The 12151-nt window shown below is 45.8% G+C and overlaps 1 protein-coding gene across 2 annotated transcripts in view; it reads right to left on the reverse strand.

Annotated features, from left to right (window-relative positions):
• Positions 1 to 1950: 1950 nt before the first annotated feature.
• The window catches only part of LOC109321534 (cytosolic 5'-nucleotidase 1A-like), a 29664-nt gene continuing 19463 nt past the window's right edge, over positions 1951 to 12151 (reverse strand). For both annotated transcript variants that reach the window (XM_019552276.1, XM_019552275.1), the window contains exons 3-7: positions 10730 to 10897; positions 8232 to 8361; positions 6645 to 6767; positions 5330 to 5508; positions 1951 to 4059 (exon numbers count right to left, since the gene is read on the reverse strand). In XM_019552276.1, the coding sequence (XP_019407821.1) occupies positions 3757 to 4059; positions 5330 to 5508; positions 6645 to 6767; positions 8232 to 8361; positions 10730 to 10897 (903 nt within the window). In that variant the 3' untranslated portion in view covers positions 1951 to 3756. The remainder of the gene's footprint in view (positions 4060 to 5329; positions 5509 to 6644; positions 6768 to 8231; positions 8362 to 10729; positions 10898 to 12151) is intronic.

Below are 12151 nucleotides of genomic sequence, written 5' to 3' on the forward strand. Positions count from 1 at the left end.
TCCCCCCCTTGTTTCTCCCATGATCCCTAACTAACTCATCAACTGGGGCTGTATGGTAATAACAGTATTGATCTCATGTTCCCATCTTTTTTCACAATGTTATTCAGAGTATTCTGTCTAATGTACAATATGCTTCTCATTTCCTATCTAGATATTTATCAGTTTGGCACAGTTAATGTTATATTAACCAACACTGACCTTCCAGATAACTGTCCTGGCTCAGTGTTATCATCATTTTTATCTAATGCTACAGACATGGATTTTTCTGGCTCCTGTCAATAAAGAAAATTTAAATAAAAATAGGAAAGATGAATCAACCAGGGTTGATGATGTACCATGTTAGCCCATGGGATAAGTACAGAATGCACTAAATGGAGAAACATTGTGGCTTTGTAACACTGAAAGGACATGAGGTAACCTAAAGGAAGGGGCAACATGAATAGGAGAGAATTTTAGCAACAATCTCTTGTGGAAGAGTCGGATATAAGCCCCATTGTGAGACAGACAGTCTTGCATCCTATCCAACGTGGTATACGGCAGAGATGCCCTCATAAGACTCCTATTTGTGAAATCTATGATTTCCCTTTCTCAAGGACCGGTGGAATAAATGCTTAGAGCTCACTCATAGGAGCCTCAAGTGATTTAAGGCTCAAACACAGTAGAAAACTTAACTTGTGCCACTGTTACTGGTAATTAGAACTGATTAACCATTTTCTGCTGTCTTCCTCCTATTTTCCCACCCCCCAGTCACTACTAATTTCAGTAAAGTGCTTTATGAAACTTATCCTATTTGACAGGATTTGGGGGTTTTTTTGTTTTAAAAAAGATTCAATAGGAAACCAAGCTTATTTTGCTAAGTTTCAATTAATTTTTTTTGAAAACTAAGGTGAAACTAGAATTAAATTTCCTTTTTGAAATGAACTGAAAACTCTCCTTTAACCTGGGAAAATCATTCCTTCTTTCATAGAAAAATCAAAGTAAAATCTCTGTATTAACATTGTTTTGTCCAAGGGGAAAAAAAAGACCATTTTTAACCCGCTCTTCTTGCATTGCCATTGGTAGAAAGTGTACTTCAAGGCCTTTCTGCACCAATGACTTCAGCTCGGCACTCCTTACACTCATCAAACCACACAGCCAACTACCAAAGTCCAAACTGAAGATGTCTCTTCCTATGAGAAATCTATTTACAAAAGAGGTAGCATGATCTCCCCCTTCGGAATAGGAGCTGTCATCAATACTCAGACTAGAACCTGGGGATGCTTTACCTTGTCCCCTGCTGTCCTGGACCTTCACACACTCTCCCGCTCCCAGTGGTAGAACAGGCATCTTTTCAGCTAGTGTTGGGGAAGGGACTCCTCTGAGTTAACTGCTGCATCTCCATCCATCAGCTGTCAGGGAAGCAAAACTGCTTCTGGGCAACACTTGCTCCTGCAGCTCTGCTTCTAGGCTCCTCCAGGCTCAGGAAAAGAGAACTGATGACCGGTTCTTTGCTTCAAGTTGGTCTATGAGCGTTTTCTCAAATCAATGGGCCCTGCATTTGTGGAATGTCCATCATTTGTGTGGCTATGTCTACTAGTACCTTTTAAATGGGCCTTTTCAAAGCATATTTTATTCATACCCACTGTTTAAGACAGATCCCTGGAAAAAGGAAGCTAAGAGCTCTGAGTATAACTTTATGTCCCCTGCATGTCTGCAGCCATGGTAGGGCCAGCTAGCCAGCCTGCACCTCTCAGTGAGATGGCATGGTGGCCTCTAGTGGCAAGTGTGTGCATAGACAGATTGCTCAAATTCAGTCCTTGGCAAGAAACTGCAATCTGGCAAAGAAGGAAGTGGTTTTTTGGCAGTATATTACTGGACCAACTGTATAGTTGAAAGAGATGTTAGACAAGCTTTCAGGCACAAAGTGCCCTTCCTCAGGTACATGGAAGATTGTCTAACATCTCTTCAAATTATATAGCTTGTCCAATAAAAGATATCCCAAAAACCCTTGCTTCTCATATATTTCTTGGACCATCACAGCTACAATAATACTCGAAACCTACTACCGCAATCTAGCAAAGTCAGAGTGGCTCCAACTTATTGCATCCTCTCTAGTAAAAAAGCCCAAACCAAATCCACTCACTCTAGGCATAAGATGCACTGGTGCCAGCAAAAGCAATATCCCAGTGCCATCAGATACCAGCTATTGAGGCCAGCAAGGAGAAGAGGATAAATGGGCTTTAGCCTAAGACACAAGACAATGCAGTGTTTGCATGGTACTGGTCTGAGCCCTTTGCTGTGATATCTGAAATGACAGGCCATTATTCCAGCATCTCTCTCTCTCCCTCTCTCTCTCACACATACAGATCCTCAGCTGTTCTAAACTAGTGGTCAACACAGCTACCACAGATTTACATGTACTGAGAATCTGGTCATTATTTCTCTTTATAAATAGATACACGCTCACATGCCCCTAAAATACTATAAATTTCCTACCAGAAAACTCTGCATCATACTGATGCTATGATACAATCCAGCCAAACTCCTCTCTCTAAAAGGAGACTGGACATTGCAGAAACTCGGATTTCTTGCCACCTGTGATTCAGCAACGTTTCTTCAACTTGCATGCTCACCCAGTCACTGAAGCTGTGGTTTCATAGCTTGTAATAAAGAATGTGTCTCAGAAGCCTACTTGTTAAACATACACATATTCTGGTGGCTAGGGTCCTAAACATGAATAGGCAGCTAGAACATAGGGACTGTCATTCCTGCAGTATTGCCGACTCATCCCTGAGATACTGCAAGAAAAGCGCTGTTATAGAGTTATGCATTATAAAGTGACGACACACTTGCACTGTGCCGTTTGGTGAAGAAATCTGCAGGAAGACAGAAGAGAGAGGGAGATGTTGCTGTTCATTTCACTACAACATATTCAAGGTTTGAGTGTCATCTCAACTGCAGTGATATAACTTCATTGACTTCTCTGGAAATGACTGCAGATTCATGCTACTGTGAGACCCGATTCTCGCCCAGGTATAAATTCAAGCCAGACTCAATGAGAAGATATATACTTAAATGGATGAAATCCCAGAAAGTGCTGAACGCCTATATTTTCTGCTGGAGTGAATGGCTTAGCACTTCACAGGATTTGGCCGAGCACATACAAAATATTCACGTAAAAAATCCTTTGGAAAAATAAAGTCCTCAACAGATACAGCATTTAGCAGACATTTGGGAATTTAGGTAGTATTGGCCCCAAATCCTAAAGACTAACATTCATCTCTGACTACATCTATAGTTTACACATTGCCAAGTCAATGTGACATGATTACATGTTCTCTTCAGCTCCCATGATCTCTTCATCTGAGCTGTTGTTTCAAAACTTGTATTACAGGGCATTTTAAAGAAGCAGTAGTTCTAAAGCACACAGAAGGATTGCTGTGGCATACTGGCCCTATGGGCTACAATCCTTGGAGAGAAAGCTTATAGCAAATGATGAGAGGTATATAGGTGACATTTCAAGCAGGTACTTCTAGTAAAATTTTAGGCTTCTTTTGTTACTTCCCAAAAATCAAATGGAGCATGTCTTTGGAACAGAGATATACAAGAATAAGATATTCAGCATCACATCCACATGCAGAATTCTCTCTCCCTCTCTCGAGTTTGATGCAGGTTTAAAAATCCTCTCTTTACCCCTTCCACTGTAAACTTTGGCTTGACATTTGACAAATGCACTTTGGGTAATTTGGATGACATTCGCCCCTTCATCCATGGCCATCAGCAGTCACAAGGGACCCATGCTGAAGGTATGCCAACATCCTGGGCACCCTGGATGTGATGAAGCCCATCATCGAAGAAGATGTGGGGTTGGATCTTGGAGAGAATGGGGCCCTTGGGAGCCCCGTCCATGAAGAAGGCCTCATCGATTGCCAGCCCCCATTCACGAAGGGTTTTGATGGCACGGATGCCCATGTCACGGCCGCTACGGGCAGTCACCAAGTAGGTGCGAATAGGGGAATTCTCTTGGCTGAACTTCTGACGCATCTTCCCAAGATGCATGGCAAATGCCTTCAGTGGACCCTGGAAAGCACACAGGAATTAATGGTGTAAGAGTGGATGAAGAGAAGATAATTTCTGCTTTACATAAAAATCACTAGGAAGGAGTAACCAAACAAGGAAGCTCTAAGCTATCTGCAACAGAAGCTGGGACTGGGGATTGCTTACAGCGTGAAGTCTCTGATCATTTTGGAACTCAGACTAAGAATTGTTTGGGGAGTTGTCTCATGGACATTTCCTCACCCATTAATAACCATATAATAGCCCCAGAAGCCATGGCAGCAACTACTTACATGGAAATATGACACAAGGAAAGCATTTTGGGTATTCATGCCCAAAATTCATAATGTAACTTAGGGGCCGGAAACAGGAATGGAGTTGACACTTTGCCTCCAGCAAACCTGGCTCTGTCATGTGGTGCCCAAAGGCATTTATACACATACTTTTTTGTTCTGTGATTGTGCCAGAGATCTGCTGCTTCACAGCAGACTTAGTTAATCTGATGCGAGCTGATGCGAACTGCCCTGCGCTGTGTACAGTTGTCTAAGCAGCGAAACGTGCGTCAGCACGCAGAAAGCAGCGGTGGTGCACTTTTGAACTTAACCACCTTCTTCTATGTGTTTTAGTTCAAAAGCGCACTGCTGCCATTTTCTCAGCACTGATGTGCATTTTGCCATTTTTTCAACTCTAAGTGTCACAGCACTGGGTGCTTTTCAGAGTCCCTGGTGCTGTGGTGCTTCTGTAAAAACGCCCAAAGCTTGGTTAGTATGCTAGACGTTTGCTACAGACGTCTTGGTTTAAACTACAAGTTAGGTCAGTTGTGAATGCGGTGGCCTTATCCATGTTCCTGAAAAGTAGGTGGGCCCACCTAACCAGCACCACAGAAATCGCCTCGTGATTCTGAAAAATACCGTGAATTTGGTACTTAAGAGCCTGCGAGTACTGTGATTTAAGGAATAAGCAAACGGCCACCTCTCCTTGACTGATATAAAGTGCTGGGCTGGTGTCACAAACCTCCTCTGTAGATGACCCAGGTGTCACTGAAACCAGTGGGACACTTTCCATTAGCTTCCACTGGCCATAGATGAAGTCAAAGGAAGTGATCACAGAGCAGTCAGGGCACAGGGCAGAGGTGACCTTGAGAGTCTGTGCACAGGCTACTGAAAAAGGTACTGGACAGGAGAAGCAGGATCTTGCTCTGTTTCACAGAGGATGACGATACACAGAGCCAGACCCAGCAGCTGGAACCAGATCTCAGGGACTAAGCAACTTAAGATAGTATGAGCCAACACACCTCTCCCATTGGCACGGCCTCCATTCTCTTCTCATACTCCACAGCTCCCTCCAGTCCCTTCTCTCGAAAAACCCGCTCTGTCTCATCTGAGAAGAGCACAGCATCCCCATCAAACACCACCCGCAGCTGGGTGCTGGAAGCCTGCACCTCCTGCTGGAAGATGAGTGCAGCTGAAACCCCTGTGGGACAGAAAGAAGTGACAATGCCCAACTTAGGATGAGAACCAGAGAAGCTGCATCTATGCTTTGGTGAGGGCCCAAAAATATATGAGCCCTGGACTAAGCATCCAATGCCCACTTGAGACCTGGAAATGTTGTGTCTGTGTATGATAGAGAAGAGGGTGGGGAACAGTCTGGACATGCATAGTTTCTTCTATTGTGGCTCAATCCAGAGGCAACTGTCTCTATGGAAATACTTTCACTTATTTTAATAGGTTTTGGATCAAGACGTCTAAGCTCTGGCTTCTCCAGACGAGAACAGATCCTGAAATAGGGCTCAATTACGCAGCTAGAGTCAGCACCATTCTGGGCATGAGGAGATGCACAGCTCAAATGTTAAGTGTCTGAAAATGCCCCCAGTGGTACTAAGGGAGTGAGGCTTGTGGCTCCTCTGTATCTGCTGTAGCCAGTACTCTCTAGCAGGTGTCTGTCCTACACTGCCAAGGGCTCCCCTTCCCTGAAAGAGGTTAAGCACATACTTAAATCCACCCATCTTAAGAAAAGTGGTTCTGCTCATTTTTAATTGAATTAGCAATTTTCAGTTGATAGTCATGATGCCCTGGAAATCTGATATTCACAATGACTCTTGCTGTTGTGGGGGCAGGAATATGCAGGTGACCTGTCAAAACAGCTTGAGGCTCTCTCTCAAAATTCACGTAACAGCCAGCTCATGGCTGGGTTGTAGACAAAGAGCTTTCCACAGAAGCTATTCAATGAATATTGAATACATGTGAGAAACCACACTCCCTGGATGAGGGTAAATTCTTCAATAATATATTGATAACAAGGTACATGCCCACCTGTACCACAGAGCCACCAACTGATTAAACAGTCACCATCAAACTTCCGTGAGAAGGCACTACATGACTCCCAGTCTCCACTGAATTGCCAACCATTTTGTTTGTAATTGTTTTCTAACAAAGATCAAGCTCCGACCTAGAACTAGTTTTGAGTAACGTGTTATAAAACCCTCTGAAAGTGCAAGGCTTGACACTACCTTGGGTAAGGACAATGATTTGGGGAAATGGCACCAGGCTTGAGTGCCACAGCCTGAAAGGGGGAGGGGATGAAAGACGACAGAGAGAGAGAGTGCGCACCTCTCCGAAGGGCATTGCACACATCCGTCCTGTCGGCTGAGAGGAAGAGCTTGACATTATGGAACTTCAAGTACTGGGTGGAGTCTTCATCGCTGACAAAGCAGAATTTGGAGATCTCCAAACCTTCATATCAGAAAAAGGAAAGGAAAATCAATGCAGATGATGAGCCCTAATTCTTCTGCAAGTCTTCTCCTCCATGCATCTCAAAGCCCTCTGCTAAGAAGCTCAGTATCATCATCTCCATGGTATAGATGGGGAAACTGAGGAAAGGAGGAGGAAAGTAAATGGTCCAGTGTCACCCAACATATTGGGAATGGAATCCAGCTTGCTCAAATCCCATAACCATACTCTATTCATCAGGCCACAAGGCTTAAGATGATCAGTAAAGGGGACTGTTAGGACTTGCCAAAAATTTTCAGTAAATAAGAGTGCCTCTCAGTCATTTCAGCCAGCAGCTGGAAGCTGTTCTGGGTACTTCTGATGCTGTCTATTGCTCCTCTGTTCCTGTAAAGCCACAGGTCTCAAAACATAATTGTCCAGCCTTTAATTTCTGCACCTAACCCAGACCTTCCCAACACCCTCCAGGCCTGAATCTCTGATGAATGGGCTCTTTTTGTGACTGCTTCCACTTGTGCCAAGCGATGGTAAAAAGCTACCCATTGACAAAGTTGCACCCACCAGGAACAAGATGCTAAGACTGCATTCAGACCTGTCACATGCTTTGAAAGGTGATAGACTCAAGCTCTTCCAGAGGAAGAGGGAAAGCTAGGGCAATATTCTGCCCCCACCTCCACCAGGGTTGGTCAGTTCTCAAACTGCCCCAGGAAAGAGTGTGACTCAGACTGGGTCACACAAGTGTCTCATGCTATTTGGGTGAGAGGCTGCTAGGTGAGTGGGCCTAAGTACTGCATAGTAACTGAACGAACTCCCACCAACAGTTCAGGCATATGGCACACTGTTGTATGGTCCAGTGTAGCTGGCCCTCCCCATGGGAGACCTTCCAGCTTGCAGGGGGTTATCACATAATTCCTGTAGCATTAGCCCAGTGCTCTCCTGCTGCCGTGGCCCATGTGCACACCCAGGCTGTGTTCCCCTGACGTTAGTAGCAGATCCAAGATTTTAAAAAGGAGTGTGCAGAAGCAGCAACGGGAGCTCCAGGGATGACTAGACCCTGCGCTCTCAGCCTCCTTCCCCACCTCCCTGACTGCTTCTGCACAATGATGGGAAATGATGGGTTGATCCTTTCAGCACTGCCACCGTTACATGGTGTCCTCATAGTGTGGAGGCTTCACACCCACTATGCTCCACCCCCAAGCATCCTCCTGGAGGAGGCAGATGTTCTCCAGATAAATACAGTATCCCATACACTTTACTACCACGTTCAGTGCTATCATTCTATTCTTATACTCCCTTCCCTTATTTATCATATGACTGATATAGTTCATAAAAGTCAAAAGGTCCTGTCTCCCTTCCTGGGCTACTGGGATCTCCTTTTTTTGATTTCACAGAAGTCCTTGGAGGAGAGGATAATTCCCCTGTTCACTGAAGGAGGGCGGGCATCAAAGTGAGGGAAGGGGGCTTCCTTACCATATTGCTTAGCGCTGTTTACAATGCGCACACCACTCTCTGGGCTGTTGTTGGAGAGCACAATGACATCAAAAAGCTTCTTTTCCTCAGGGTTTCTCTCCAGGAGTTTCTGATTCACATATTGTACTGCCTGGGAGAGACAGAGAAGGGACACCATAGTGACTGTTCTCCAAGTTGCATACAAACAAAAAAGTGCTCACAATCTTCTCTCATACAATTCCAGCATCACACACGCACACATATGCATACATGAGCACATGCATGCACACATCCCTCCCAGGGTTGAAGAGCATGTAAGTTGCATTAATGCAGGCAACTGGAGATCTCCTTGTTTGTCTGCATGATGTGGTGGCTTCCTCAGACACGGACAGACTGTTGTGGAAGAAATAGCTTTATCTTATGCACTCTGTCTGGGATTTTAACCTAGGGCAGCACAGTAATCCTGCCAGTGAATATGTTGAATCATTGTGGTCCCTAGGCTCTGGTAGTCACATCCCAACCTGAACAGTGAGCAGGTGTTTAGTAATTTAGTTTGAGTACTTTAACCTGTTGAATAAACTTGAACCAAAAATCTACCCCTTTGGGACCAGCAATAGTCAACTGCACCACTATCACTCTGAGACAAAGCCCCTTGTCCAGGTCCTGTCAATCTTCTCCCCTCTCTGGGGATGCAAAAGCAACGCAACTGACTCTGCTGGTCTGCCACAATCTGAAACCTTCAAGGCCTCAACAAAGCAGGTATCAGGTCTGACAGACAGCTGCCCATGCTTCATTTCCACTCTCAAGGCTGCTGCTTTTGGTCTGCCACAAACAGCCCACCTCTGGGGGCTCTCTACCCAGCCAGTCTTCTTTTCAGCCTCTTCCCAGACTCTTTTGACTTCTTCAGATTCCTCCTTCTTGGCTCTGTCTCAGGCCCACTGACAGGACAGGGTTGGGACTCTTGCCTTTTTCCTACAGTTTCTCTCTTTATCATACAAGGGAGCAAATATGCCTTGTCCCCTCCTGTTGCAGGGCACTCGGGTGCCCTGGGCCTGAAAGCAGAAATGGCTCGGGAGAGACCCCTAGTGGTGAGAAAGGGGAGGCTCAACTGCCAGTCACCAGGGCAGCACAGAGCTGGTTGCTAGGGCAACCAAGGGAACCAGCTGACAGGAAGGGGCAGGGCTTGGCCCTTCTTAAGCCCAGGCATTAGGTTAGGAGGGCAGTTCTCCTCTGGTGGCCAAGGAGGGGGGAGGTTGGCCAGTGCAGAGAGAAAGGAGATGATTGACTGCATGAGCATCCCTTGGTTGCTGCCATGGGCTGGAGTATTTTCCTGGTAGGGGCAGAATGTTGTTTTGACTGGACGGTTTGGTTATAGCCAAGGAGCTTCGGGTTTTTGTGTTTACTGAAGACCGGGTGACGCTATTAGGGGTTGGAGGAGGCCTCATAGGGACTCCACAGTAGCATGGGGGCCCTGGTGCCAGAATGGGGTGTAGCATTTGGGGTGCATTGGCCCCAGCCCTAGAGCGAAGGGGGGCAGCAAGGAGCCCTAGAGCGAAGGGGGGCAGCAAGGAGCCCCAGGGAGGTAAAAGGAGAGGGCCAAATCACAGCAGAGATACTCCTGTCACACCACCCCAGACTCTTGTTCACTGTGGAGAAGAGAGCTCCCTTTACCCTTGCCCTCTTTTTCAGCCTTGCAAGATCTACAGGTCCTAACAACAATGGTAATAACAACTCCCGAGGCTTGTACATCTGAGTGGAAACCAGGAGGAGACCAGCACTACTTTGTGGGGGTTTTTTTATCCATATTATACTATACATGCAACTTGCCTCCCTACTTTCAGAAGTCACCAGTGTCCCATGGTGTCATCTTCCCTCCATGTTTTTGGTAAAAGGCGCTTTCTCAGGAAGAAACTTCTTTAGGCTGGTATTCTTGTTAATGCTGCCTCTCAAACTTTCCTTTCCTAGATAAAGTTACTAGGAAGACTGCAGCAAAGAAACTAGTGTTACCTGCAGTGTACAGACTTCTCTTCATCATTCTGGGTACCTTAACCATTAAATAATTAGAAACCCACCTGAGCACTTTCCAGGCTAGCCAGTCAGTCACTGTGTAGTGCCTGGCTTCCTGAGTCAGTAGTATATCCCCTCATCCCCCAAGTAAACAAAGACGGATAACTTAGAGATAAATGCCTAAATGATGGCAAACAATGGCAAAGAGCTTGACATCTATAAACAGCCAGGCCAGGCATATTGCTGAGCAAATTGCTTCACTTCAGTTGCAGCAGAAACCACACCTCATGCTCATTTAAGAGCATCTTGGTCTGATGAGAGCAGCTGGCCTGGTAACCTGACTGTGGGTAAAGTGTCCTACCTATGTAAAAGGAGAATTTGATACTTCCCCATGAGTGATTGGAGAATCCCTCCCAGGGTTAAGCAAAGACTGTAAAGATTGAAAAAACAAAAGACCACAAGCCAAGAATCCCATCCCTTCATCGGAGCCAAGTCTGTTCCTGGTGTCTCACCTGAATGAAAGGGAAGGCTGTACCTTGCTCCAGGGGCTTATCCTGATTGGCTTGCTGGTGCCTCACAAACTCCTCCTTGCCCTTTGCCAGGAACAGCTCGTGTTCCTCCTCTAGGTTGAAGATGGCTCTAGTTGTCACAGCAATGACCAGTGCCTCATTTGGGTCTTTCTATGAAGGGGAGAGCCAAAAAGAAGGAATGGACTTAAGAAGGAGCTCACAGCATTTTTCCCACTTACATCTTGGGCTCTTAAACACAAATCACCCAAGCAACTGCATAAGAATGCTACTCTACTGGCATTGGTGACTCAAGGTATTAGACACTGCAGCGATTTTTCTTCTTCTCTGCCTTGCCTCTACATTAGCTCCTATTCATTCAACTTCCCTCTCTCCCACCACAGGCAGCCAGTCACCCTAGGCAAGAGGCAGTTCAGAGGGAAAATAAAAGTCTGGAAAAGGCACAGCCACTGATCTCTCTTATCCAGCCTTCTTTGGTCCGCCAGTATCACTGCTACTACATGTTACCTCTGAATGTCTCTACATTATGTCTCCAACTACTGTAGTCCCCCTTTCAGAGCCTAGATGTTGCGGGCATCCGTGTACATCTAAGTCTTGTCTATCACAGCAGCTGAGACTAAGCTGGTGTCAGCTGCAAGATACCTGATAAGTGAAGCAGTTCTCTAAGGTGAGACTAGACAGGAACGGACATGGGCTAGGGCACTTATTCCATAAACAGCTCACTTATTACATACAATGTACTGACCAGAATGAGTTCAGATTTAAGCCTCAGCATGGCAGCTGAATACTGAGGGAGATGCAGATGCAGTGCACACCCATGGTATTTACTGCTTACCCCTCAAACCAGAGAAGACAGATAGACAGGTTGGAAACCATGTGACCCCCCCAACTCAGCTGCCAAGACTGACAAAAGCTGCTGCCAAGAGTGACAAATGCTGCTGGGGACTGCCTAAATTTGAGGGGATGGCTCCCTAGTTTTGGCAGACCTGGGGGCATCATCCTTGCAGAGCTGTAGATTCCAACAGCCATGGCACATGCTTTACAAACACCTAGTGAGGTGTGTTGTCATCGTGGTCTAGCTACACTGTCTGTTAGTGATGCATCTCACTTCACTGGCATTTAGGCCCCGCTCTTGTAAGCTCAGCCCCAGCCTTGCAAGCATAATAAAGTCAATAATAGTATAGTATTTTTTAATTGACGCATGCACTTAAGAGTGCTCAGCTCAGCCACTGCAAAGGGAAGTTTCTGCAAATGAATCTAGTCTCACCCACTCTTTTGCAACTAGGGTTCAATCCTTCCACCATTTCCAACACAGAGATGCCATAAGGTTCACTAAGAGCTGCACTTTTTAGCTCCCAGCTCGGTGCTTAGAAGATTGCACCGTGCTCATCTGGAAACCCAAGAATT

This window comes from Crocodylus porosus, unplaced genomic scaffold, assembly GCF_001723895.1.
Source record: "Crocodylus porosus isolate Cpor-Errol unplaced genomic scaffold, CroPor_comp1, whole genome shotgun sequence".
Classification (NCBI taxonomy): Eukaryota; Metazoa; Chordata; order Crocodylia; family Crocodylidae; genus Crocodylus; species Crocodylus porosus.